Raw genomic sequence first — 25,159 nt, 5'->3', positions numbered from 1 at the left:
GCTGAAATGCATCTTTCACCCAGTGCATGTCATACTGCATGTCAACCTATATTTTGTTTCTATTTACCTCCCTCTTGACAAGGTTGACTTTAGTTTTGAATTTCACAGGGAATTACAAGCAGCGAGCTTTGATCCTGCTTTCAAGTCTACTTTGAAAGAAAGGTGTTCCAATTTTCTGCAAGTAGTTGTGGCAGAAATATTGAAGAGACTTCCTCCAGCACTCACTGTACTTTACAAAATCAAACACTTCTCTGTCTCATTGTTTGAACCAGATTAATTAAGCCATTTTCTAAGAACTGTCATTAGAATTACATTTTGCCCAATGTGAAATGTCAAAACTGGAGAACCAGTGGTGCAATTTGATATTAATAGATTGGACTGCAAAAACTTGACCAATCCCAACTGATGCTGCCACTTTCTGATGCAAAGTGAAAGACTACAAAGATCCACTTGGCAGACATCCATTTGATGAAATTTCACAATATGCACTGAACATACTATCCCTGACAATAAGTAATGCTGTAACTGAGAGTCTTTTCTACAATGAATTTGGTAACATGCAAAATTCAATATAAGACGATGGCAGATTAACTAAATGACATTTTAATTATCAGAGTTTCCCTCAACAACTGTGGAATATGTTGCAAATTGTTCACTCCAACATGAGAGCTGATTGTCCATTTCGAACAGCTGTATGATTTCTAGGCAAAAAAAGCAATAGCAATGGCAGTGGCATAAGTAATTCTAATCTAGCAGAGGACAATTCTGATGATGCTGAGAGGATATTCCATGTGCTCAAACAGGAGGATGCAATCAGCTGTTAGTTTTGCTTCTTTTCTAAATAGCACTAGATTTTGGTTTTGTAGTTTTTGTACCTACTTTCAAATAAAATAAGTACTTTTCTCACCTGACCGGTAAAAACTCCAGTTTTGATGTTGGCAATGCTGCTTTTATCAAATGGTAGTTCTGGGTGAAGCAAAAAGAGGAGAGGAAAGATCTTTCCTTTCCCTTAAACCAAGAAGCCAGACTTGATCAGAGCCTATTCTGACTGCACTTTACATTCAGGTCAATGAGAGACTTTTGATTTACTTTGTGGCATGTAAGGCCGAGGCTATCCTGAGTTATACATTATTTGGCTATCCTGAGTTACACATTAACAGGAAAATTAGCGAGCTCACTTCACAAGATGCCCACTGGCTCAGGCAAGCTGGTGACACCTTCCCCTGGGGGAAGTTTCCTCTTACCCCCATTACTTAGAGGCTGACTACAGACTTAGAGGTAATATCATTAAAGAACCCCAGTTATGACTGATAACTTTTCAGCCATTTTCATGCTATCACCTTGCAAGAAAGTTACAAGAGTATTTTTACTTTTTTTTTTTTTTTGCTGTCATGAAATTAGAATGCAGAGTCTCAGTTAGAGTGCTCTTTCTGACCTCACCTTGAGAACTTAGTGAAATGTCTCCAAGACAGTGAGTGAATTTACAAAGGACTCCTGAATCCTGAACAAGTTATATACAGAAGAGAAGATGAAACTAAAGTGTAGAAAGACAACTTCTGTGTGAGGAAGATAACCAGGCCAATGATACACAGTGTGCTGGTGTTGTTGACACATGCAAAATATGACAGCCAAAAACAGCAGATAACTCCGTGAAGGCTTTAGCTAAAAGCACTGAAAGAGCTGGGTGTTCTGAGGAACCAAGAGATCTAAGGGAAACAAAGAAAATTGATAAAAAACCATGGAAACACAATGTGCACCAAAGCCAAGGACTATGTAGATGACAAAGAACTGGAAAGATTTAATGGCTTCACCCAATGCGGTGCTCCTCTGCTGAGTCAGTCATTATCTGACCAAAATAAATGGAACTAGACAAGAAACAGGATCATCACTGAAATCAATGGGAGTTGCATTAGAACCTCTGACTATCATGCCACTAATTTAGCTGCTGAAATATGGATTTAGGTGCCTAAATTTAGGCCATCAGGTTTGAATATTTTAGTGTTAGAGTTCAAATGTGTGGCAAACAGATCCACATGGAGAAACAGATTTGTCTTTAAATCAGATATATGAAGAAGGTAGTCAAGCAGTGGTTTACAGGGGAGTTGAAAGGAGCACCTGAGTGCTCCATGCTGAAAACCTTTTTCAGTTCAGATCTTTCTGCTAGAAGGCTTTCTAGAGCTTGCAACACTTGTTCAGGAATCTCATGCCACCTGAGCTCTCCCCTGTCAGAAAGCAGGATGACAGGGAGAAGTCTCCTGTGTTGGGATGGAGTGAATTGTCTTGGGTCTGAGTGATCATCTGTGCCTGATGGGATCAGCCACCCTCATCTATAGCAGGGTGAAGCCAGAATGTCTGTTGGGACCACTGAATCTTTGCTTCACCTTTGCTGCATGAGATACAGGTGGGGAAAGGCATACAGGGTATGGACAGTGAAGGTGTCCCTTGTCAAAGCAGTCTTCTCAGTATCACAAGCAGCAAACTGGTAGCTTCTTGATTAGGTAAATGACAAAGAGGTCTACTTCCAGCATTTCCCTATGTGGGGAAGATTAACCACTTTCAAATCCAGGTATCACTCATGACAAGGTCTGTTAGCAACTGCCTCGGTCAATCTGTGACTGTTTTCTTTCCCTGCTGGGTAAGTGGTGACCAGAAATATCTTATGAGGCAAAACCCATTCTCACATCTACAGGACCTGGTGCCTCCCTGCTTCTTCCTGATTTTCCATTGGAACCAAGACCACCTTTTGGGACACCAAGTCTCTTACAGCGCTTAGTAGGCATCGACAGGCCTGCTCTTCCATCTAGAACATTTGTGTGTAGTTGCTGTTCCTGGTCTGAAGTCCCTCTGTGTGGTCTCCACATCCCAGAGTGGATGTATTTATGGTGATTACAACATGTACTAGTGGAATAGAGAAATCAGGTCCTAGCTGAAAATTGTTCTTGACTGCCACTGGGCAGAGAGGCCCCAAAGCCATCTGCCACCTGCATGAAATGTGAGCGTCTTTGTGTAGCTTGGGTCCACTGTGGTTGCTTCCTGTGCAGATGTGCCATTCAGTACTGTGAATACTGCTGAGATCAAAAGATCTAACTTATGTAGCAAGTTGACAAATCCCCTCCACCACACTTATGATATCCTGAATCAAATCCTGGGGTGGGAAAACTTTGAGTTGAGCAATTTCTACCAGGGCTTCTACTTATTTCAAATGCCTGCTGGGGAACAAGCTGGCACTTTGGGTAGCTTATCATGAACCCTACAGATTTCAGCACCCCATTGGTTGATTCATGAATGGCAGTTCCAGAAAGGAGAATACATGCACTCCCAACCTGTGCAGGTAGATAACAACATCTGAGCTTTCAATGAACACACATGGCACTGACACTGGCCTAGAAGACAGTATATGGAATTGGAAGTTCTGTTCTCCTATTACAGATCTGAGGTATATCCCTATATGCATGTAGGCTGGGATTTTCAAAGGATCCTAAGGGAATTAAGTACCCAAATTCCTTAGGCTCAATGGAAAATTCCAGCCAAAGCACTGGCCCTGTCCATAATGCATAGCCAGTAGCCTTTCTCTACAAGGGGCATGATCATAGAACTTCCTTTTGATCAGTGCTTCTGAATGGCTAGATAGTGATAAAAGCCCTTGAGCTGGATCTGAGCCCTGCTGTCTTTTGTGTACCAGGGAGTACTAGTACTTGGAATTCCCTCCTCTTCCCAGTGGCATGGATTTGATGGCTTTCTTTGATTACTTGCAGCATTTTTTCCTTATGAATAAGTATTCAAGAGCACTAACTCCGCTTAGAAATGCCAGGACATTGTCTGTTAGAGCCATGAAAAAATATACATATTTGAATATTGTATGTTGTTTGAGAAATTATATTTTGCTAGGATAATTGATTTATGCATTAACCGCCCATGTTTTATGTGCTGTACTTCACACTGTGTAGCACATTGTCAACATACAGGGCGATATGAATGATAATAATAAAAGCTTACCGACCACCTGACCAGGATGGTGATAGTGACTGTGAAATGCTCAGGGAAATTAGAGAGGTTATTAAAATTAAAATAAAAAACTCAATAATAATAATAATGGGGGATTTCAGTTATCCCCATATTGACTGGGTATATGTCACCTCAGGATGGGATGCAGAGATAAAGTTTCTTTACACCTTAAATAATTGCTTCTTGGAGCAGCTGGTCCTGGAACCCACAAGAGGAGAGGCAATTCTTGATTTAGTTCTAAGTGGAGCACAGGATCTGGTCCAAGAGGTGAATATAGCTGGACCACTTGGTAATAGTGAGCATAATATAATTAAATTTAATATCCCTGTGGCAGGAAAAACACCACAGCGGCCCAACACTGTAGCATTTAATTTCAGAAAGGGGAACTGCACAAAAATGAGGAGGTTAGTTAAACAGAAATGAAAGGGTACAGTGCCAAAAGTGAAATCTCTGCAAGCTGCGTGGAAGCTTTTTAAAGACACCATGATAGAGGCTTAACTTAAATGTGTACCCCAAATTAAAAAAAATAGTAAGAGAACCAAAAAAGAGCCACCATGACTAAACAACAAAGTGAAAGAAGCAGTGAGAGGCAAAAAGGCATCCTTTAAAAAGTGGAAGTTAAATCCTAGTGAGGAAAATAGAAAGGAGCATAAACACTGGCAAATGAAGTGTAAAAATACAATTAGGAAGGCCAAAAAAGAATTTGAGGAACAGTTAGCCAAAGACTCAAAAAGTAATAGCAATTTTTTTTTTAAGGACATCAGAAACAGGAAGCCTGCTAAACCACCAGTGGGGCCACTGGACGATCGAGGTGCTAAAGAAGGACTCAAGGACAATAAGGCCATTGTGGAGAAACTAAATTAATTCTGTGCTTTGGTCTTCATGGCAGATGTCATAAATATAAAGGGAAGGGTAAACCCCTTTGAAATCCCTCCTGGCCAGGGGAAAGCTCCTCTCACCTGTAAAGGGTTAAGAAGCTAAAGGTAACCTCGCTGGCACCTGACCAAAATGACCAATGAGGAGACAAGATACTTTCAAAAGCTGGGAGGAGGGAGAGGAACAAAGGGTCTGTGTCTGTCTGTATGCTGCTCTTGCCAGGGACAGAACAGGAATGGAGTCTTAGAACTTTTAGTAAGTAATCTAGCTAGGTATGTGTTAGATTATGATTTCTTTAAATGGCTGAGAAAAGAATTGTGCTGAATAGAATAACTATTCTGTCTATGTATCTTTTTTGTAACTTAAGGTTTTGCCTAGAGGGGTTCTCTATGTTTTTGAATCTAATTACCCTGTAAGATATCTACCATCCTGATTTTACAGGGGGGATTTCTTTATTTCTATTTACTTCTATTTTTTATTAAAAGTCTTCTTGTAAAAAACTGAATGCTTTTTCATTGTTCTCAGATCCAAGGGTTTGGGTCTGTGGTCACCTATGCAAATTGGTGAGGCTTTTTATCCAACATTTCCCAGGAAAGGGGGGGTGCAAGTGTTGGGAGGATTGTTCATTGTTCTTAAGATCCAAGGGTCTGGGTCTGTAGTCACCTAGGCAAATTGGTGAGGCTTTTTACCAAACCTTGTCCAGGAAGTGGGGTGCAAGGTTTTGGGAAGTATTTTGGGGGGAAAGACGCGTCCAAACAGCTCTTCCCCAGTTACCAGTATTAGTTTGGTGGTGGTAGCGGCCAGTCCAAGGATAACGGGTGTAATATTTTGTACCTTGGGGAAGTTTTGACCTAAGCTGGTAAAGATAAGCTTAGGAGGTTTTTCATGCAGGTCCCCACATCTGTACCCTAGAGTTCAGAGTGGGGGAGGAACCTTGACAGCAGAGAATGTGAAGGAGATTCCCAAACCTGAGCCATTCTTTTTAGGTGACAGATCTGAGGAACTGTCCAAGATTGAGGTATCATTAGAGGAGGTTTTGGAACAAATTGATAAAGTAAACAGCAATAAATCACCAGAACCAGATGGTATTCACCCAAGAGTTCTGAAGGAACTCAAATGTGAAATTACAGAACTACTAACACTAGTCTGTAACCTATCATTTAAATCAGCTTCTGTATCAGGTGACTGGAGGATAGCTAATGTGATGCCAATTTTTAAAAAGCGCTCCAGAGGTGATCCCAGCAATTACAGGCCTGTAAGCCTGACCTCAGTAACAGGCAAACTGGTTGAAACTATAATAAAGAACAATATTGTCAGACATATAGATTAACATAATTTGTTGAGGAAGAGTCAATATGGTTTTAGTAAAGGGAAATCATGCCACACCAATCTACTAGAATTCTTTGAGGGAGTTAACAAGCATGTGGACTAAGGAGATCCAGTGGATATAGTGTACTTAGATTTTCAGAAAGCCTTTGACAAGGTCCCTCACCAAAGGCTCTTACGCAATGTAAGCTGCCATGGGATAAGAGGGAAGGTGTTCTCATGGATTGGTAACTGGTTAAAAGATAGGAAACAAAGGATAAATATAAATGGTCAGTTTTCAGAATGGAGAGAGGTAAATAGTGGTGTCCCCCAGGGCTCTGTTTTGGGACCAGTCCTATTCAACTTATTCATAAATGATCTGGAAAAAGGGGTAAACAGTGAGGTGGCAAAATTTGCAGATGATACAAAATTACTAAAGATAGTTGAGACCCAGGCAGACTGCGAAGAGCTACAAAAGGATCTCTCAAAACTGAGTGACTGTGCAACAAAATGGCAAATGAAATGTAATGTTGATAAATGCAAAGTAATGCACATTGGAAAGCATAATCCCAGCTATACATATAAAATGATGGGGTCTAAATTAGCTGTTACCACTCAAGAAAGGAGTCATTGTGGATAGTTCTCTGAAAATATCCACTCAATGTGCAGTGCCAGTCAAAAAAGCAAACAGAATGCTGGGAATAATTAAGAAAGGGATAGATAATAGGACAGAAAATATCATGTTGCCTCTATGTACGCCCACATCTTGAATACTGTGTGCAGATGTGGTCTCCCCATCTCAAAAAAGATATACTGGAATTGGAAACGGTTCTGAAAAGGGCAACAAAAATTATTGGGGTATGGAATTGCTTCCATATGAGGAGAGATTAATAAGACTGGGACTTTTCAGCTTGGAAAAGAGACGGCTAAGGGGAGATATGACTGAGTCTATAAAATTATGACTGGTGTGGAGAAAGTAGATAAGGAAGTGTTGTTTACTACTGCTCATAACACAAGGACTAGGGGTCACCAAATGAAATTAATAGGCAGCAGGTTTAAAACAAACAAAAGGAAGTATTTCTTCACCCAATGCACAGTCAGCCTGTGGAACTCTTTGCCAGGGGATGTTGTGAAGGCCAAGACTATAACAGGGTTCAAAAAAGAACTAGATAAGTTCATGGAGGATAGGTCCATCAATGGCTATTAGCCAGGATAGGCAGGGATGGTGTCCCTAGCCTCTGTTTGCCAGAAGCTGGGAATAAGCGACAGGGGATGGATCACTTGATGATTACCTGTTCTGTTCATTCCCTCTGAGGCACTTGGCACTGGCCACTGTTGGAAGACAAGATACTGGGCTAGATGGACCGTTGGTCTGACCCAGTAGGGCCATTCTTATGTTCTTATGTTATTCTCCAGCATACTCTGCATATTTAGTGGCAGGAGTGAGGAGTATAGAAAATGAGATGTGCTTTTCCCCTCTCTATATTTAATTTTTTACCTTTTCACCCAGATTGGTTCTATAGAACAATGTATTGGAGCCTGGTAGCAAGGGGAGCTTGGCACCAAGTGGCATTTCCAAGAGCTGAGTAGGTCCTATGCCTAGTAACTGTCGTCTGTGACTGATCTAGAAAGAGAACACAGTCATGGGATTTCAGGCTGACATTTTAATAATCCATTTGCATTGCAATTATCATAAACAACCCTTTAAGTTTAGTAACTCAAACATTAGTTTCTAGCAGAGAACAAATGACACAGCTTTCTAAGGGTGAGAAATTTAAAGGCTGGTCTCTATTTCTGAGCACAGAATTTGCATGTGTAGTTGAGGTCACTGAGACCTCTGTGTGCTGACTACCCTCACATCAGTAACTGAAATGTCTTAAGGCCTGATACAAAGCCCACTGAGATCAATGGGAAAAAGTACATTGCAACTGTGGGTTAAAGCCAGAGGCTGGGATAAAGTGAGACTGAGTATCTAGCCCTATAACTTTATTTAAAATCTAATCTGTAACTATCCAGGTGACACCAACAAAAAACTCAGAGCAACCCAGGAAGCAAAGACACATTTGAAAAGATTTTTATCATTACATTCAGGAAACTGTGGGCTGGGGTGGGAGGGAGGGAAGTGCCCTCCCTGCATGCATCACTGTCCAACTTCTTTAAAAAGTATGTCCAGGGTGCGTGTCACCTTTTCCCTCCCACTGGACTCAAATGTACCACCTCCTCCTCCCTCAGCCCCACCCGTGGAAGCCAAAATCCTCACCGCTTCTCCTCTCTCTCCCCCCCCTGCAAGCTCAGCCATCGTCTAGGACCTGGCAGAGAAACCATACTCCATGGCAGCCTCCTGCACTGCTCACCTGCTCAACTTCGATACACTCTGCCCTCTGTCTTCCCCAGTCTGGAGTCCCACCCCTCTACTCCAGCTTCTCCACCTCACAAACCCTTCTCCAATCTCCCCCAGCCTCACCTCCGGCCAACCCCACAGAAAAGCCTCATGCCTCCAGTCCAGCTTCCCCACCCAACCTCACCCTCTCCATGTGCCCGGCACTTACCTCTCCCAGCTTCTCTTCTGGCCTTAACACCTCATCTGCAGTCTGGGAACCAGCAGAGAGATAGTGCTCCATGGCCACCTTCAGCATCCTCCGGTTGAGACCCGCCATCTCTGACCTCCAACTGCCGCCTCCAAGCTCTGACCCCAACTGGGGCCTTTGAGCAGCAGTTCTAGAACTGCTGAGCACTCTTGCTCCATGAGTGTTCTATCACAATGACCTGGCTTCCCTCAAGCCAGGTGGTTTATGTGGCTTTCATCATTTGAGGACAGATTCATGGAGTAGACTTGCTCCCTGTTCCTGAGTGACGTGCTGTGTCACTGGAGAGCCCTCAGACAGTGGTTTGTCCTGTCCACAATGCTCTACCCTGAAGGAAAGCAGGCTGTGGCACAGAACTCCTGTGTGACCTGCAGCTTTCCGCTCCTGTCAGCAGTGAAGGTGATTCAGGCAGTGGCTCCACTCTCCATGGCAGTGAGGAAGTTTTCAAAACTGCTGGAGGAAGCTGCTTTCTCTTCCCCCATAACAGTGATATCATTAGGGTGGTACCGGGTTGGCATAATGCTAGACTGTTTCAATGGCAAAGCCTTCCTGTTTCTGTTGCCTGTGGATATGGAGAGCATCAAAGCATATTTCTTCCATCTCTGGAGAAGTTTTGAAGTGTGGTAGCAAAGCGAGGATTTGACATTTAACTTGTCTCTTTCTGATCTTTCCCAAGCAACCTGCATCCTTTCTGTCATCCGTGAGAAGCACAGAGCCCTGGCTGGAGAGGAGGGCCTATTTGCCCAGCTGTTCCACATGCAGGTTCTTCAAAATTTTGGACAGAACCTGCAGGACAGGAAGGGCCCCAGCCATTGTGACTGAACTGCAGGCTGGGGCCACCTCAGTTACCGCAAATACTGCAAAACCAGAGTGTTAATGAGAGAGAGAGAGAGAGAGAGAGAGAGAGAGTGCTTCTGTTCTGCCTTCCAGGTTTGGTGTAGGGCATCCAGCACTGAAAGCTCTTTGGGACTGGGACTATCTCTTGCTATGTGTACGCACAGTATGGAGCACAATGATGCCCTGATCTCAACTGGGGCCTCTAGGGGCTATTGTAATACAAACAATAATACACTTTCATATACAAATAGTCAGCAAGGGTCCTGTTCCAGGGAGCTTCCTCTATGAGGATTCATGCACATGACTATACAGTCCAAGTAGAGACACTATGACTATATCCCACAGCTGAGAGAACCTCTATAAAATAAATAAATGACTTATGGAGCGTTAGTGTGAGTGGAACTGATGTCCCTCAGTGAAACGATTCTTTAGCCAGCAATGGAAGCTACAATGCTCCTCCTCCTACATGCAGGCTATTGCTGGACATTCACCTAGAAGGAGCAGGCATAGGAACTTCTGACAAGCCAGGAGGCTGTGCATGCTTGCAAGGTGATTGGTGGAAGCTACATGTCCACTTGGCCATTCTTGGCAGCCTAACTGCAGCCTGGCTTCTGAGTTTCGTGCCCAAGGGTCTGCTGCACAACATGCATTTTCCAAGGATGTTTATGCTGTTATCAAAAAGAAAAGGAGGACTTGTGGCACCTTAGAGACTAACCAATTTATCTTAGCATAAGCTTTCGTGAGCTACAGCTCACTTCATCGGATGCTGTTATGTTACAGATCCGTGCTTCAGTATGAGGCCTGTTCTCTTTTGTGTCTTCTCTTCCCCTTTCTCAACCGACAGGTTGCGAAGCACGGACTGACAGCATCTGAGGTAAAATTAATTAACTGATAAGGAAACATGGTGTTCAAGACAGCAGCCTCTCCCATCGAAGGTATAAGCATGTGACTATACACCTACATGTCTCAGATACTTGTTCTGAGCTCAGCTCTTGCCATTCACATTAGGGAGGGATGAAACATTTGCAGTGTCTGGAGTTTAGGGTTAATTTTAGTTGCTTAGAGCCACCATTTTGACAGGACAGGATGAGCTCTTTAATGAGAAGTTCAGAAGTTCTAATATGGCAGGAAATCAAGGTGGCCTGAGTCTCTCTGCATTCAATGTGGTGTCACCAAAGTAGCTGAATCCCACCACAGGAGAGGAGAGAGAAAATGAGACTCTACCTGAAATCTGAATTTATTAAGAGGTTCCAAAAACTATTCCAAGGATTGGGAAAACAGGATGGGGAATATAATATTAAATTGGTACCAAATACTAAACCCTTTGCCATGTCAGCATCCAGAGAACTCTCCCTTTTACTAGTGTGCAGGGTGAAAGAAGAAATGTGGGTGAAGTTTCCAGAAAAGATTGGTGTGCAGGTAGGCTGAGAATCCCAAGGCCAGACTGCAATGTTCAGATCTGTGTAGTCCCTAACAAGCTTAATGAAAACATCTCTGCAGGAAACAGTATGTATTTTCATGCATAGAAAGCATCAGAAGATAGCTCAAGAATGAAGACTGGCATGTAAAGAACCATCAAAGTTCCCAGTGAAACTCACTCAAGAAGCATTGTAGAACCCAGTGCTGCTCTTTACTTCTCAGTCCATTCTGCATAAACAACTTTATGTCTTATTTACACCTTATTTGTGGTTTTGGTTTAATAAGACAACTATCACTTGCAGTCTGAGTTCTCAGGAAGGTATTTGGAGGGGATATAGTTGAAGTCTTTTCAACTAGTGAGTGAGACCAATGCTAAGCTGTTTAACTGGACCTGGCTGATTTTTCCATCTGGAAACTGGTAGCTAGAGAGAATCATTTCCAAGCCCCTGCTCCAACTGTCCATATTTATCTATTGCTGTTAAACTCGAGATGAAGCAAATGAGAACACAGTGCAACTAATACAATGACAGTTACAGATATCCAAGGCATCTGGTCCAGAGACAAAAGCCCTGACTGGATTTCATGAGCTTTTGGCACCACCAGTGAGTGGCTTTGCCCTCCAGAGCAGGATGGTTTAACAAATCCAAAGGGGCAGGGTGCCCCTTCTCCCCTCAAAAGGGGAGTCTCCCTCATCAACCATAGCTGGAACTAAGCTAACCAGTGGGTATCATTTACAGAATGCTAATGCTTTAAAACCACTCTTCCAGCAGGTTCCCTGATATTTGGAGTGTTCTTATCATCTGAATCTTCAGGGTGGTTCCCAGAACTTGGGGCATGTGATTCCATACCAGGTTATTATTCAGTACCAGATATTAGCCAGTTGTATCTTGCTGCAGCAATGTTTGTCTTCTCATTTCTTGGGGGCACAAAGGGTTTTGAAATATTCAACAATTCTGTACTCTGAACATTTCAGAGAGATGGCATAAAGTTGACTCCTATTCATTATTCACCAGCATTCAAACAGCAGATTATTTTGTGAGGTGGAACCTTAAAACCAAAGCTGTGTGTAGATATTACAAACCTCCTGGCAGTTTTCACCGGCACAGAGGTTTGCCTTGTCCTGCTTGGCCAAACGTTCCCCACACACAAACATTGCTCCACTTTCTAACCCAGAAGTGGCAGCCTCTCGGTGGAGCTGTATGTACAGAGTCTGTGAAATGCCATGGAATCATTTGGGAATGAAGGTGCTATATAAATGGTATGATAGCCATAGGAGTAGAATGGAAGCGACTCACGGGGCACATTTAATAATCAGCAACATTTTCGTCTCCGAAGACATTGCAGAGCAGTTCTCTATCCCTTTAATGACAGGTTTCAGAGTAGCAGCCGTGTTAGTCTGTATCTGCAAAAAGAAAAGGAGGGCTTATGGCACCTTAGAGACTAACCAATTTATTTGAGCGTAAGCTTTCGTGAGCTACAGCTCACTTCATCGGATGCAATCTAACCTTTTCTATCCCTTTAAGGAGCCGCCGAAGGCTAAGTGAGCTGCTATGTCATGGGTAGGTGCCGTCACTGTGCTGGTGCCTGGAAACCAGGAAACAACTGCGCCATCTAGTGTCACTACCGTTGCAAGTGGGGAAATAAAGCGCCTAACACTAGAGGCTAATTCGATTTGGAAGCGGTTTGCTGGGGTGTTGGCAACAAAGGTAAGGGCTGAGGATGAGGGGCTTTAATCCTTGATGGTGCTCCTTTAACTAAGCACAGTGTGTAAAATGTACACACATTTTCAGCTTTGCAAATACCGCTAAACCCCAAGAGAGGGAGTCAGGAGGGGAGGACGTTTCCTTCTCTTCTCGGTGCCCACTTCCAGTCTCTTCTCTCCCAGTATTTTCTCTCTGGGTCTCTGTGGCACTGGTTCCCCTTGCCCTAATCTCCTCAGTGCTGCCTCCCTGTAGACCCATCAGCATTTGGAAGATATTAAATGGAGAGAGAAATCTGGAGAGACATATAGGGCTGCACCTTTGGACACTGCCACTCATTGGAGACACTCCATAGGGGACTGGGCGAAAAATATTGTGTGTGGGGCGGGGCAGGGGAGTCTTTCTCCATCCTAAATAGAGACACTTTGCACGTAAGTCTAGCAGCTCAAGCTTCAGGGCTTCACTTGCAGCTCTCCCTGCCCCTTGAGATGCTGCGCCGTCTCGAGGAGGGGTGTCACAACTCTCTATGTTTGTTAGGGCAATTCAGATATGGCAGGCTGAACTGGTGTCTTCTTTTCATTGCTTTTTTGTAACTTTCGATATGTTTATTATTTCTATAAATGTTTAGTCCTTCTAAGTTATTAGCCTGAATAATATCTTATGGTAATAAGTTCCCCAGGCTAATTATGCCTTGTATTTTTTTAATTCCTTTGATTGGTTTTAAACTTGCTGCCTTTTAATTTCACTGAGTACCGTAATATATCTAGATACAGCACAGTTGGTAAAACACAAGGTGGTGGCCAAAGCAACGCTTCTCCCAGCTTTTGTCTGTTTCATGTCATTGTTGTATAGTTTGTGTTGCTATAGAATTCCCCACTATCTGGAATATTAATAATGGAGTCACTGTGTGGTGTTGGTTCCAGGGTTTCAGCTCTGGGATGGCTCTCTCCTGCTCACTGAGACTGATACGCCTGCGCTCTTGCTGGCCGCTGAGTCTGAAACAGGCGTCTTTGAGCACTGCACCAGATGAGCACTGCAGACAGGTGGCTGGGAGGAATGAAGGACGAGGAAAAGGTGGATGAAGGAGAAAAAGCCTAGACAGGGCTGCAGGCCTGGAGTCCTCCTGGAAAGAGAGGTATAGAACTTATGCAGCATATGCTGTGCGAGCCCAAGGAATTTGCACCGTTTCTGACTGCAGATCAGGTGTTCATAACTGTACGGGAACCAAATTACAACAATAAGAACTAACCACTCACTCTCTGGAGTGGGAAGAGTTCAAGTGTGCACAGATCAGTGTCTAGGGTTGATCTACACAACCAAAGTAGCAAAGTTTAACAAAGACCTTGTCTACACAAAAAGGAAAGTTGTAACTTCAGCTACACTGGCAAGTCCCCAGCACAACCATTTTGCATTTAACACACCCCACACAGTTACTCCCAGTAATGCAAATGTTCACACCTTCAGAGGGATAGCACACTGCTGCTACATTTCAACATGTGACTCTGCACTACTGAAGTGCTAGTGTAGATAGCAAACGCTGGTGCAGCAACTGCACCAAGTGCAATTAGCCCTTCCAGTGTAATCCAGCTATGCTTCTGCCTACTCTGTTGATAGCTTGAAGCACTGGCTTCATCACCTGATAAGATGGCTGCATGCCAACCCGAGAGCAGCTCACACAGCAAGTACTTACCTGATGTCAGCTGTGCTCAGCTCTCCCTTCTCCGAACCTCTTGGGGCAGGATAAAGAAACATTGAGATGGTTTCCCTAGAGTGCAATCTGAGAAATAATAACAGAACAAGAGAGAAATTAAGAGGCACAGGTAAGGGGGAAACAACATCATAGGTACATAAGACTTGCCATGCTGGGTAAGACCAGAAGTCCATCTAATTTGCCAGCCTGTCTCTGACAGAGGTCAATACCAGAAGTTTCAGACAAAGGTGTAAGAAGCCTAACAAGAGAAAATTATGGTATACCTGTCTGTAGAGTAAGGTCATGCTAAACCCAGAGAGCAAGTGGTTGGTGTATATCTTGAAATACGTTGGTTTATATACTTTTTTCATTCTTATCCTTATTTTTAATGTAATCCTTTTTTATGGGTCCTCTTAATTGCTCTGCCTCAATAATACCATGTGGCAGAGAGTTTCACAGATTAATTATGAGCTGTCCAGTAACATGTAGAATTCTGTTGCCTAGGTGGTTAATCAATGTGTTTAAGCAGTTCAGATTTTCCCTTCCAATATGTATAGCAGTGCAACGGACAACACTGTTAAGATGTTTGCAGAAGAGAGGTGACAATAGATGGAAAGATGATCTGGTGGAAGATACAGGATGGATATCTCAAATGACAAAATCTAATTAATAAGGGTAAGATTGGGGGATGCGACAAAGTGAGACCATTGTCAGAGTGGACAGAGCAATTAGTGCAGTGAGACAAGGTCTGTGAGGTAGGCTGGAGGAAGCCCATGGAGGGTTTTCAAAATAAGGAGTGTTAAGAAGGCAACATGATCTCTTTAAGAAAAGGAGTACTTGTGGCACCTTAGAGACTAACCAATTTATTTGAGCATGAGCTTTCGTGAGCTACAGCTCACTTCATCAGATGTATACCGTGGAAACTGCAGCAGACTTTATATACACACAGAGAATATGAAACAATACCTCCTCCCACCCCACTGTCCTGCTGGTAATAGCTTATCTAAAGTGATCAACAGGTGGGCCATTTCCAGCACAAAGCCAGGTTTTCTCACCCTCCACCCCCCCACACAAATTCACTCTCCTGCTGGTGCTAGCCCATCCAAAGTGACAACTCTTTACATAATCAAGTCGGGCTATTTCCTGCATAGATCCAGGTTTTCTCACATCTCCCCCACCCCCATACACACACAAACTCACTCTCCTGCTGGTAATAGCTCATCTAAACTGACCACTCTCCAAGTTTAAATCCAAGTTAAACCAGAACATCTGGGGGGGGGGGGGGTAGGAAAAAACAAGAGGAAACAGGCTACCTTGCATAATGACTTAGCCACTCCCAGTCTCTATTTAAGCCTAAATTAATAGTATCCAATTTGCAAATGAATTCCAATTCAGCAGTTTCTCGCTGGAGTCTGAATTTGAAGTTTTTTTGTTTTAAGATAGCGACCTTCATGTCTGTGATTGCGTGACCAGAGAGATTGAAGTGTTCTCCGACTGGTTTATGAATGTTATAATTCTTGACATCTGATTTGTGAGCAACTACAGCATTTGCTCAAGAAACTTCCTGAAAAAGCACAAGATCAAATCCGCACAGACACACCCCTGGAACCCCGACCTGGGATATTTTATCTACTACCCAAGATCCATAAACCTGGAAATCCTGGGCGCCCCATCATCTCAGGCATTGGCACCCTGACAGCAGGATTGTCTGGCTATGTAGACTCCCTCCTCAGGCCCTACGCTACCAGCACTCCCAGCTACCTTCGAGACACCACTGACTTCCTGAGGAAACTTCAATCCATCGGTGATCTTCCTGATAACACCATCCTGGCTACTATGGATGTAGAAGCCCTCTACACCAACATTCCACACAAAGATGGATTACAAGCCGTCAAGAACACTATCCCCGATAATGTCACGGCTAACCTGGTGGCTGAACTTTGTGACTTTGTCCTTACCCATAACTATTTTACATTTGGGGACAACGTATACCTTCAGATCATCGGCACTGCTATGGGTACCCGCATGGCCCCACAGTATGCCAACATTTTTATGGCTGATTTAGAACAACGCTTCCTCAGCTCTCGTCCCCTAAAGCCCCTACTCTACTTGCGCTATATTGATGACATCTTCATCATCTGGACCCATGGAAAAGAAGCCCTTGAGGAATTCCACCATGATTTCAACAATTTCCATCCCACCACCAACCTCAGCCTGGTCCAGTCCACACAAGAGATCCACTTCCTGGACACTACAGTGCTAATAAACAATGGCCACATAAACACCACCCTATACCGGAAACCTACTGACCGCTATTCCTACCTGCATGCCTCCAGCTTTCACCCTGACCACACCACACGATCCATCGTCTACAGCCAAGCTCTGCGATACAACCGCATTTGCTCCAACCCCTCAGACAGAGACAAACACCTACAAGATCTCTGTCAAGCTTTCTTACAACTACAATACCCACCTGCAGAAGTAAAGAAACAGATTGATAGAGCCAGAAGAGTTCCCAGAAGTTACCTACTACAGGACAGGCCTAACAAAGAAAATAACAGAACGCCACTAGCCGTCACCTTCAGCCCCCAACTAAAACCCCTCCAACGCATTATTAAGGATCTACAACCTATCCTAAAGGATGACCCAACACTCTCACAAGTCTTGGGAGACAGGCCAGTCCTTGCCTACAGACAGCCCCGCAACCTGAAGCAAATACTCACCAACAACCACATACCACACAACAGAACCACTAACCCAGGAACTTATCCTTGCAACAAAGCCCGTTGCCAATTGTGCCCACATATCTATTCAGGGGACACCATCACAGGGCCTAATAACATCAGCCACACTATCAGAGGCTCGTTCACCTGCACATCCACCAATGTGATATATGCCATCATGTGCCAGCAATGCCCCTCTGCCATGTACATTGGTCAAACTGGACAGTCTCTACGTAAAAGAATAAATGGACATAAATCAGATGTCAAGAATTATAACATTCATAAACCAGTCGGAGAACACTTCAATCTCTCTGGTCACGCAATCACAGACATGAAGGTCGCTATCTTAAAACAAAAAAACTTCAAATCCAGACTCCAGCGAGAAACTGCTGAATTGGAATTCATTTGCAAATTGGATACTATTAATTTAGGCTTAAATAGAGACTGGGAGTGGCTAAGTCATTATGCAAGGTAGCCTGTTTCCTCTTGTTTTTTCCTACCCCCCCCCCCCCCCCCAGATGTTCTGGTTTAACTTGGATTTAAACTTGGAGAGTGGTCAGTTTAGATGAGCTATTACCAGCAGGAGAGTGAGTTTGTGTGTGTATGGGGGTGGGGGAGATGTGAGAAAACCTGGATCTATGCAGGAAATAGCCCGACTTGATTATGTAAAGAGTTGTCACTTTGGATGGGCTAGCACCAGCAGGAGAGTGAATTTGTGTGGGGGGGTGGAGGGTGAGAAAACCTGGCTTTGTGCTGGAAATGGCCCACCTGTTGATCACTTTAGATAAGCTATTACCAGCAGGACAGTGGGGTGGGAGGAGGTATTGTTTCATATTCTCTGTGTGTATATAAAGTCTGCTGCAGTTTCCACGGTATACATCTGATGAAGTGAGCTGTAGCTCACGAAAGCTCATGCTCAAATAAATTGGTTAGTCTCTAAGGTGCCACAAGTACTCCTTTTCTTTTTGCGAATACAGACTAACACGGCTGTTCCTCTGAAAAATGATCTCTTTACTCTTTCTCTCTCCCCTGACTGTTTAGTAGTAGGAATTTGTTTGTATTTTGCATAATTATGAAGAATAATAATGTAGCATGTATTAAATGTATTGATGTATAATTTGACCATATCCTGCCAGCCACCCTTTCTGAGAGCAGAAAGGAATGGCCTGGTGTGCCATTGGTAGATATGCATCAGCCAGAATTTTGTGTCTGAAGCTGATTTCAAGGCAGTAACAGACCTTTTAGGGTCACTACTTTGTTGTAGGTTTAGCATTCTAAAATAAGTAAAAGAGCAGGAGGTTGGACTAGATGACCTCCTGAGGTCTCTTCAAACCCTAATCGTCTATGATTCTATGAATGCAATGATTGTTTTCTCTTGCATTGCAATTTGATGTTCCTGTTCAAATGCTCTGTGTAAATCAGTCCTGTTTTGTGTGTGAATGAGGAACATCTGTGTTAGAAGATAAGTATGAAGGCCATCACTGGACCAGATATCCTAGGGAGAAATCGAGGACGGACATAAACATGCCAGGAGATTGCAACACGCCCTTATTTAAATGTCAGAGGAGGGCAGATTGACGACTCTAAAAATAAGACAGGCACCTATCAATGGGGACAAAATAGCTGTGAGCAAAACCAGCATCGGGTAACTCCCTGAGAGACTAATGAAAGAACAAAATAAAAAATGAGAAAAACAATTTAAGAAAACAAGCACTCGTCAAATGATAATTGATTACAGCATGATGGTGCAAAACTCATTTGTCCCAGTGAAGAAAAATCACTATATAAACAGGTGCCATGCCATGAAACTTTGGGTTCGTCCTGCCAAGACTTCCCTGGAGCATTGTGTTGCAACCGACAGAACCTCTGAGCAGGGTGTTAAGGGTGCCGGGCTGGGGCCGAGGGGTTGGATAAGGGGCAGAGGGTCTTGGGGGCGGTTAGAAGCTCCCCCCCACCAGGGTCTGGGAGGCAGGAGCTGTGGGGGGCACTTTTGGGGGCCCCGCAGTCTCAAAGTGGCCCAGGGGATTAGCAGGGGGCCGGAAGCAAGCCGCTTTGCTTCTCTCGTCCCGGCCCCGGCCGTGTCGTTCGGGAGAGGGGGCTTGGGGAAAGGGATCCCCCCTTCACTCACCTGATAAAACTTGCATCATGTCAGAAAGTGGAGGGAGAGGCAACAGGAATACTGAAAATGGAATTTCACTGCTACCCCCTATTTCTTACCCATATCCTCAAACCTGCAATCCAACTATGCTCCCATCAGGACAATTCTTTCAGAGACTGACAAATAATAGTGATATTTGTTTGGGCAGCCCTTCTACAGACACCATTTTAGGGTGGCTATGTCTTCATTTGATTATTTCAAAGTACTCTGGAAACATTAATAAATTATGCCTTGCACAACTCCTATGAGGCAGGTAAATAAATATTTTACCCCTCTTTTACAGATTGGGAAACTAAAGAACAAAGCTGGAGTGACTTTCCCAAGATTACAAATAGAAGGTCTCACTCCCAGTCTTCTGTTTTGACCACAACCATTAATTCCAGATTTTGAAAGTGACAGAAGTTTTGTAAATGATCACTTCAACTTCCTAAAGTGTTCACAGAAAATAATAACTCAAAGGTGGTGCTTTAGATTAGAGAAGAAATCAGTTAGAGAATTGCTCTAGATCGAGATCTGGTCTAGATCAATGGATGTGGGGTGCGGGGGAATGTTCTCCCTGTGTGTTAACACTGTACTAAAAGGACGTTAAATAAATTGGCTCTTTGTTGAAAATCCTGTTCTCTAATGGATTCTCTTGTTATATCCCCTTCAAGCATCATGACTGGAAGTTCCCAGCAGCAATCCCTCTATCAGCTCCTCTATGGAGAACGATACATCTTTGAGGAAGTCCTGGGCTTGAAGTTTCGCATCTCTCCAGATGCCTTTTTCCAAATCAACACAGCTGGGGCAGAAGTTCTGTACCAGATAGTTGGGAAGTTAAGCCGGGATGATAAGAACACTGTCCTTCTTGATGTCTGCTGTGGAACTGGTGAGAACTGACAATGCAGTGGGGTCGACACAAGTCTGTGTTTGACAAGGTCATGATTTTATTCTGGGTGTGAAGGATGTGGTCTCTCCAGAATTTAACCACTGTCTTGCTCCCTATTTCTTCATCTTAAAACCTTGAATTTCTTTCTCTCTCTCTTGTTTTCCAGGTGCCATTGGTCTCTGTCTGGCTTGCCAAGCACCTAAGGTTGTTGGTGTCGAGGTGGTGGAGCAGGCTGTAGAGGATGCCAAATGGAATGCAACATTCAATGGTGTGAGGAAGGAGTTTAAAATCCATTGGTGAAAAATACAAAGTATCTCCTAAGTGGAGGGCTCCTAACAGTCCCAAGGTGGCCTGCAGATGTTCCAGTAAAGGGGAGAAGCTTTGTGGTATAACCACCTCAATCCTCCTTTTCCTGCTTCACAACAATGCTCCTCCCCCCGTTTCTATTAACTCTGTGACGTGAAAGGGGCATGAAATGGTCTTGGTGGCTAAAGAGAATGGAGGGAGATGAGAGAATGGCTGTGGGAATGGCAGTGGAGGACTATCTAGACTTGATGTCAGGTCCTTCTGCCTTTTCTACCTCCACATTGCAAAATGGGCAAAGATTAACATGTGCTCTGACCCACGCTCCCAGACGAGCATGCCATCTTGGGTTACACACACACCTCAGGGCTTTGAGTCTAGATGATGGGGGGTATGGACAAGAACTTGCGGCTCCCCACATGGAAAGTCAGCAATGTTCACTTATCTTTAGAGGAAAACTGGGGTAAAGTGGCAAGGGAAGGAGATGATCCAGGAGGGTGCAGGTAGGGAGAATCCCTAAGATGTTCTGTGTTGACATGGAAAGCATCCCTATGCCAGGTATGCATTTCTCAGGGAGACACCCTCTTGGGATGAGAGACCCTGAGGTTTGCTGTGCCTGAGGGTCCTCTCTCTTCATCTTCCAGTGGGGTTGATTCTGTGCCTGCAGGGAGCATTTGGGTGAATGATTTTTCTGCACAGGGGTCTCAAACTGTGGGTATCACAGTGGAAAGGCGGAGACGGTGTTGCTGCAGTTCCTGATGTCACGAGAGGATGACCGACTCCTTGTTGCAGGGGTGAACCCATCCCGGGCTGGACTCCGTAAGAGAACATATTCTTTCTTTTTGAGACCTGACAATATCTCTCTTGTTTTGAAGGAACAAATACAGAAAAGAAAAAAAACTTTAAATAGAAATGTAGGAAGTGTCATATTGTCATAGCCCATTTAGTTGAGCATGCTGGCATCAAAATGGCCAACAGCAGGTGCTTCAGAGGAAAGTGCAAGAAACTCTGCAGTAGGCACTTACAGAATAACCTTGTCCTCAATTATGAATTGTGGCAATGAGTTCTACAGGCTAACTGTGCATTGTATGAAAGAGTATTTCCTTTAATTGGATTAAAATATGATGCCTTTCAATTTCATCGAATGTCCCTCTTGCTCTAGTTTTGAGAGAGGTTGAGTAGCACTGCCTTATCTACCTTCTCTATACCATTCATTATTTTTCTATGGCCTTTACCAGTTTTCCTCTTTAAACAGTTGCAATCTTTTAAATCCGTCTTGATATGGGAGTTTGTGCATGCTTCTCATCAATTTGGTGAGTAAGTTCATCTGCCACCCTTCATTCCTTGGGAAGATGAGACAAGCTCCCTCACTTCAGTGCTCTGCCTGAACAAGCTTGCATCCTATTTGTGTGGTCTGCCTTGCAATGGTGACACTAACCTGCCACTTTGGACCCTAACAATGTGAACTCCCTTGCACCTGAGCACTGTCTGTTCCCCCTGCTGCCTTTCTATTTTCCCTCTGTTAAGGGTGATTGGTTTTGGTCATCCAAATGTAGTTCTGTGATGCTGGCCTAAAAGGAAAATGTTGACCAGTTCTTAGGAAAATCTCTATTCTGTGGGTGTTTTTCTATGTAAATGTCTGATGTTTTTCTGCTCTCAGATTATCGTGTGGTGCAGGCCATTCAAAACTGCGAGGCCATCCGTACGTTGATCTATGTTTCCTGCAAGCCTGAAAGAGAAGCCATGAGGAACTTCCTTGAGTGAGAAGGAGCCCTTTTTTTTTGGTTTTGTCTCTACTGTTATGAGGGAGACGTGCCATGCCCAGAGGAAAAGAGCACAACAAATTGCTTGGGGAGGTTTTCATTTGGTCTGAACCTTATTGGGGTTGGCCTTGTAAGGTTCAGCCCTGCCCGCCCAGCAGTTACTACACCTGTGTGCCTACTGGTGTGTCTATTCACAAGTTGCACATTGTGATAAAAGACTTCCGGGTCACTGTAAAGAGTTCAGTGAGGATGTGGGTTCAGTGGGGAACTGCTGTTCAAAAAGAGGGGAGGGGGGAAAAGCAAGTGAGATGCTTAAATGCATTCATAGATGGATAGAAAATAATGCAAAACTTATTCTAATGGCACTGAATCAAACAAGCAGCATGCCTTCATCTGGGTTACTGTATCCAATATATTCACCGTAAAGAAAATAGGTTCCCATCTGGCAAATTAAGTCAATGGGACCATTCACATGCTTATAGTTAATCACATGGCTAAGTATTTTGCGGTGTCAGGGCCATATAGCAGACAACGAAAGGTCTGCAGAAGAACAATGAAGATGGTTAGATAATGCAAAACCTAGGATTATTTTCTAACGGTATAAAGCCTTTCCTAGCTCTGGCGTTTTGTGAGAAATCAAATCTTAAATTTGTCTCTGATCATTCAGATTAGTCATGCTTTATTGGAGTTGGTCCATGTCAAGGTTCCTTCCCCACTCTGAACTCTAAGGTACAGATGTGGGGACCTGCATGAAAGATCCCCAAGCTTATTTTTACCAGCTTAGGTTAAAACTTCCCAAGGTACAGACTTTGCCTTGTCCTTGGACCATATGCTGCCACCACCAAGTGTGTTAAACAAAGAACAGGGAAAGAGCCCACTTGGAGATGTCTTCTCCCAAAATATCCCCCCAAGCCCTATACCCCCTTTCCTGGAGAGGGTTTGATAAGAATCCTTACCAATTCGTACAGGTGAACACAGACCCAAACCCTTGGATCTTAAGAACAATGAAAAATCAATCAGGTTCTTAAGAGAAGAATTTTAATTTAAAAAAAGGTAAAAGAATCACCTCTGTAAAATCAGGATGGTAAACACCTTATAGGGTAATCAGATTCAAAACATCAAGAATCCCTCTAGGCAAAACCGTAAGTTACAAAAAGACATAAAATCAGGAATATACATTCCATTCAGCACAGCTTATTTTACCAGCCATTAAACAAAAGGAAATCTAATGCATTTCTAGCTAGATTACTTACTAACTAACAGGAGTTGTAAGGCTGCATTCCTGATCTGTTCCCGGCAAAAGCATCACACAGACAGACAGACCCTTTGTTCCCCCGCCTCCAGATTTGAAAGTATCTTGTTCTCTCATTGGTCATTTTGGGTCAGGTACCAGCTAGGTAACCTTAGCTTCTTAACCCTTTACAGGTGAAAGGGTTTTGTCTCTAGCCAGGAGGGATTTTATAGCACTGTATTCACAAAGGTGGTTACCCTTCCCCTTATATATATGACAATCCGGGACTGAAGAGAGCAGGTTCCAGACCTCAACCCAGTGTCAGTGTCAGTCTGAGTGGTTGTTCTTTCCCAAATAATAAGTATCTTTAATATATCTTCTGATTCTTCATGGGTCAGCTATTACTAAAGAAAAGGAAATGGAGAGGGGAAGGATTTTAGAAACACAGACAACATTCCTCTGGCTCTGGATTAATGGGGAAACTGATGCCTTTTGCTCCTTCTTTTTTTATAGGTTTTGCTGCCCACCAGACTCTGGGAAGAAGCTTGTGAGAGAGCCATCTGCCCCTCTATTGGCTGTCCCAGTTGACATGTTTCCCCAAACCATGCACTGTGAGCTGGTGATCCTCTTCACCCGCTGAGGGGCCGTCCTAGTTTGTGTTTTCCTACAAAACAGGACTTCATACCTTTTAAAAGTTGAGGGTGAGGAAGAACTACAAATGTTCAGAAAGCTGGAATGGTCATGGCTCTGATTTAATTTATTCTTTTGAAAGTTGTAAATTAAAACTCTTTTGGGAATTCTCAGCCTGCCTCGCTGTGCTGTCCCTTGCATATCCTATGAAGTACGAAGCCAGTGTGTACTGAGATTTTCTGTGTGAAAAGATCCTCTGTTGTAGTTTCTCTTTCCCACTCAATCCCTATCCCCTTTGCCAGGCGATCAAAATGGCTTAGACACCTCTTAAGCCCTACTCTGCTGTTCTGGGTTTTCATGGGTAGGATTTGGTGAAACTGCTTTAAATATACTAAATACAAGTCAAATCCTTTGTACTTTTAGTACTATTGCCATGTTATTTAGATATCATTAAACTAGGGCTGTTGATTAATTGCAGTTAACACACATGATTAAAAAAATATTAATCGCGATTAAAAAATTGATTGTGATTAATTGCACTGTTAAACAATAGAATATCAATTGAAATTTACTAAATATTTTTGGATGTTTTTCTTCATTTTCAAATATATCGATTTCAATTACAACACAGAATACAAAGTGTGCAGTGCTCATTTTATATTATTTTTATTACAAATATTTGCACTGTAAAAATGATAAACAAAAGAAATTGTATTTTTCCGTTCACCTCATATAAGTACTTTAGAGCAATCTCTTTATCATGAAAGTGCAACTTTCAAATGTAGGATTTTTTTGTTACATAACTGCACTCAAACAAAACAATGTAAAACTTTAGAGCCTACAAGTCCACTCAGTCCTACTACTTGTTCAGTCTATCGCTAAGAGAAACAAGGTTTTTACATTTACAGGAGATAATGCTGCCCACTTTTTAATTATAATGTCACCTGAAAGTGAGAACAGGTGTTTGCATGCCACTGTTGTAGCTGGCGTTGCAAGATATTTACGTGCCAGACGCACTAAAGATTCATATGCCTCTTCATGCTTTGGCCATCGTTCCAGAGGACAT

General features: G+C 43.3%; 1 protein-coding gene across 3 annotated transcripts; it reads left to right on the top strand.

Annotated features, from left to right (window-relative positions):
• The first annotated feature begins 14,314 nt into the window (after positions 1-14,314).
• Positions 14,315-24,203, top strand: TRMT2B (tRNA methyltransferase 2B). 3 transcript variants are annotated; one of them, XM_048865229.2, is made up of 7 exons: positions 14,316-14,547; positions 14,975-15,092; positions 19,952-20,166; positions 20,333-20,434; positions 21,169-21,288; positions 22,130-22,229; positions 23,977-24,203. In XM_048865229.2, the coding sequence occupies exons 3-7, from the start codon at positions 19,956-19,958 to the stop codon at positions 24,101-24,103; spliced, it is 660 nt and encodes a 219-aa protein (XP_048721186.1). In that variant the 5' UTR covers positions 14,316-14,547; positions 14,975-15,092; positions 19,952-19,955; the 3' UTR covers positions 24,104-24,203. The 3 variants fall into 3 exon arrangements, with proteins under 3 accessions (XP_048721187.1, XP_048721186.1, XP_048721185.1); XM_048865228.2 differs by having other exon boundaries at positions 14,922-15,092; XM_048865230.2 differs by lacking the exon at positions 14,975-15,092 and having other exon boundaries at positions 14,315-14,547.
• The last annotated feature ends 956 nt before the right edge of the window (positions 24,204-25,159 follow it).

The sequence above is a fragment of the Caretta caretta genome, chromosome 9 (genome assembly GCF_965140235.1).
Source record: "Caretta caretta isolate rCarCar2 chromosome 9, rCarCar1.hap1, whole genome shotgun sequence".
NCBI classification, from domain to species: domain Eukaryota; kingdom Metazoa; phylum Chordata; order Testudines; family Cheloniidae; genus Caretta; species Caretta caretta.
Note: the sequence above shows the minus strand (reverse complement) of the source record. Positions and strands in the feature narration are given on the sequence as shown.

Bases quoted from the DNA above. Each gene is read 5' to 3' on its own strand.
- TRMT2B (XM_048865230.2), top strand. From the start codon at position 19,956: ATGACTGGAAGTTCCCAGCAGCAATCCCTCTATCAGCTCCTCTATGGA. The intron at 20,167-20,332 runs GTGAGAACTGAC...CTTGTTTTCCAG, and splicing joins TGATGTCTGCTGTGGAACTG to GTGCCATTGGTCTCTGTCTG. The intron at 22,230-23,976 runs GTGAGAAGGAGC...CTTTTTTTATAG, and splicing joins GCCATGAGGAACTTCCTTGA to GTTTTGCTGCCCACCAGACT.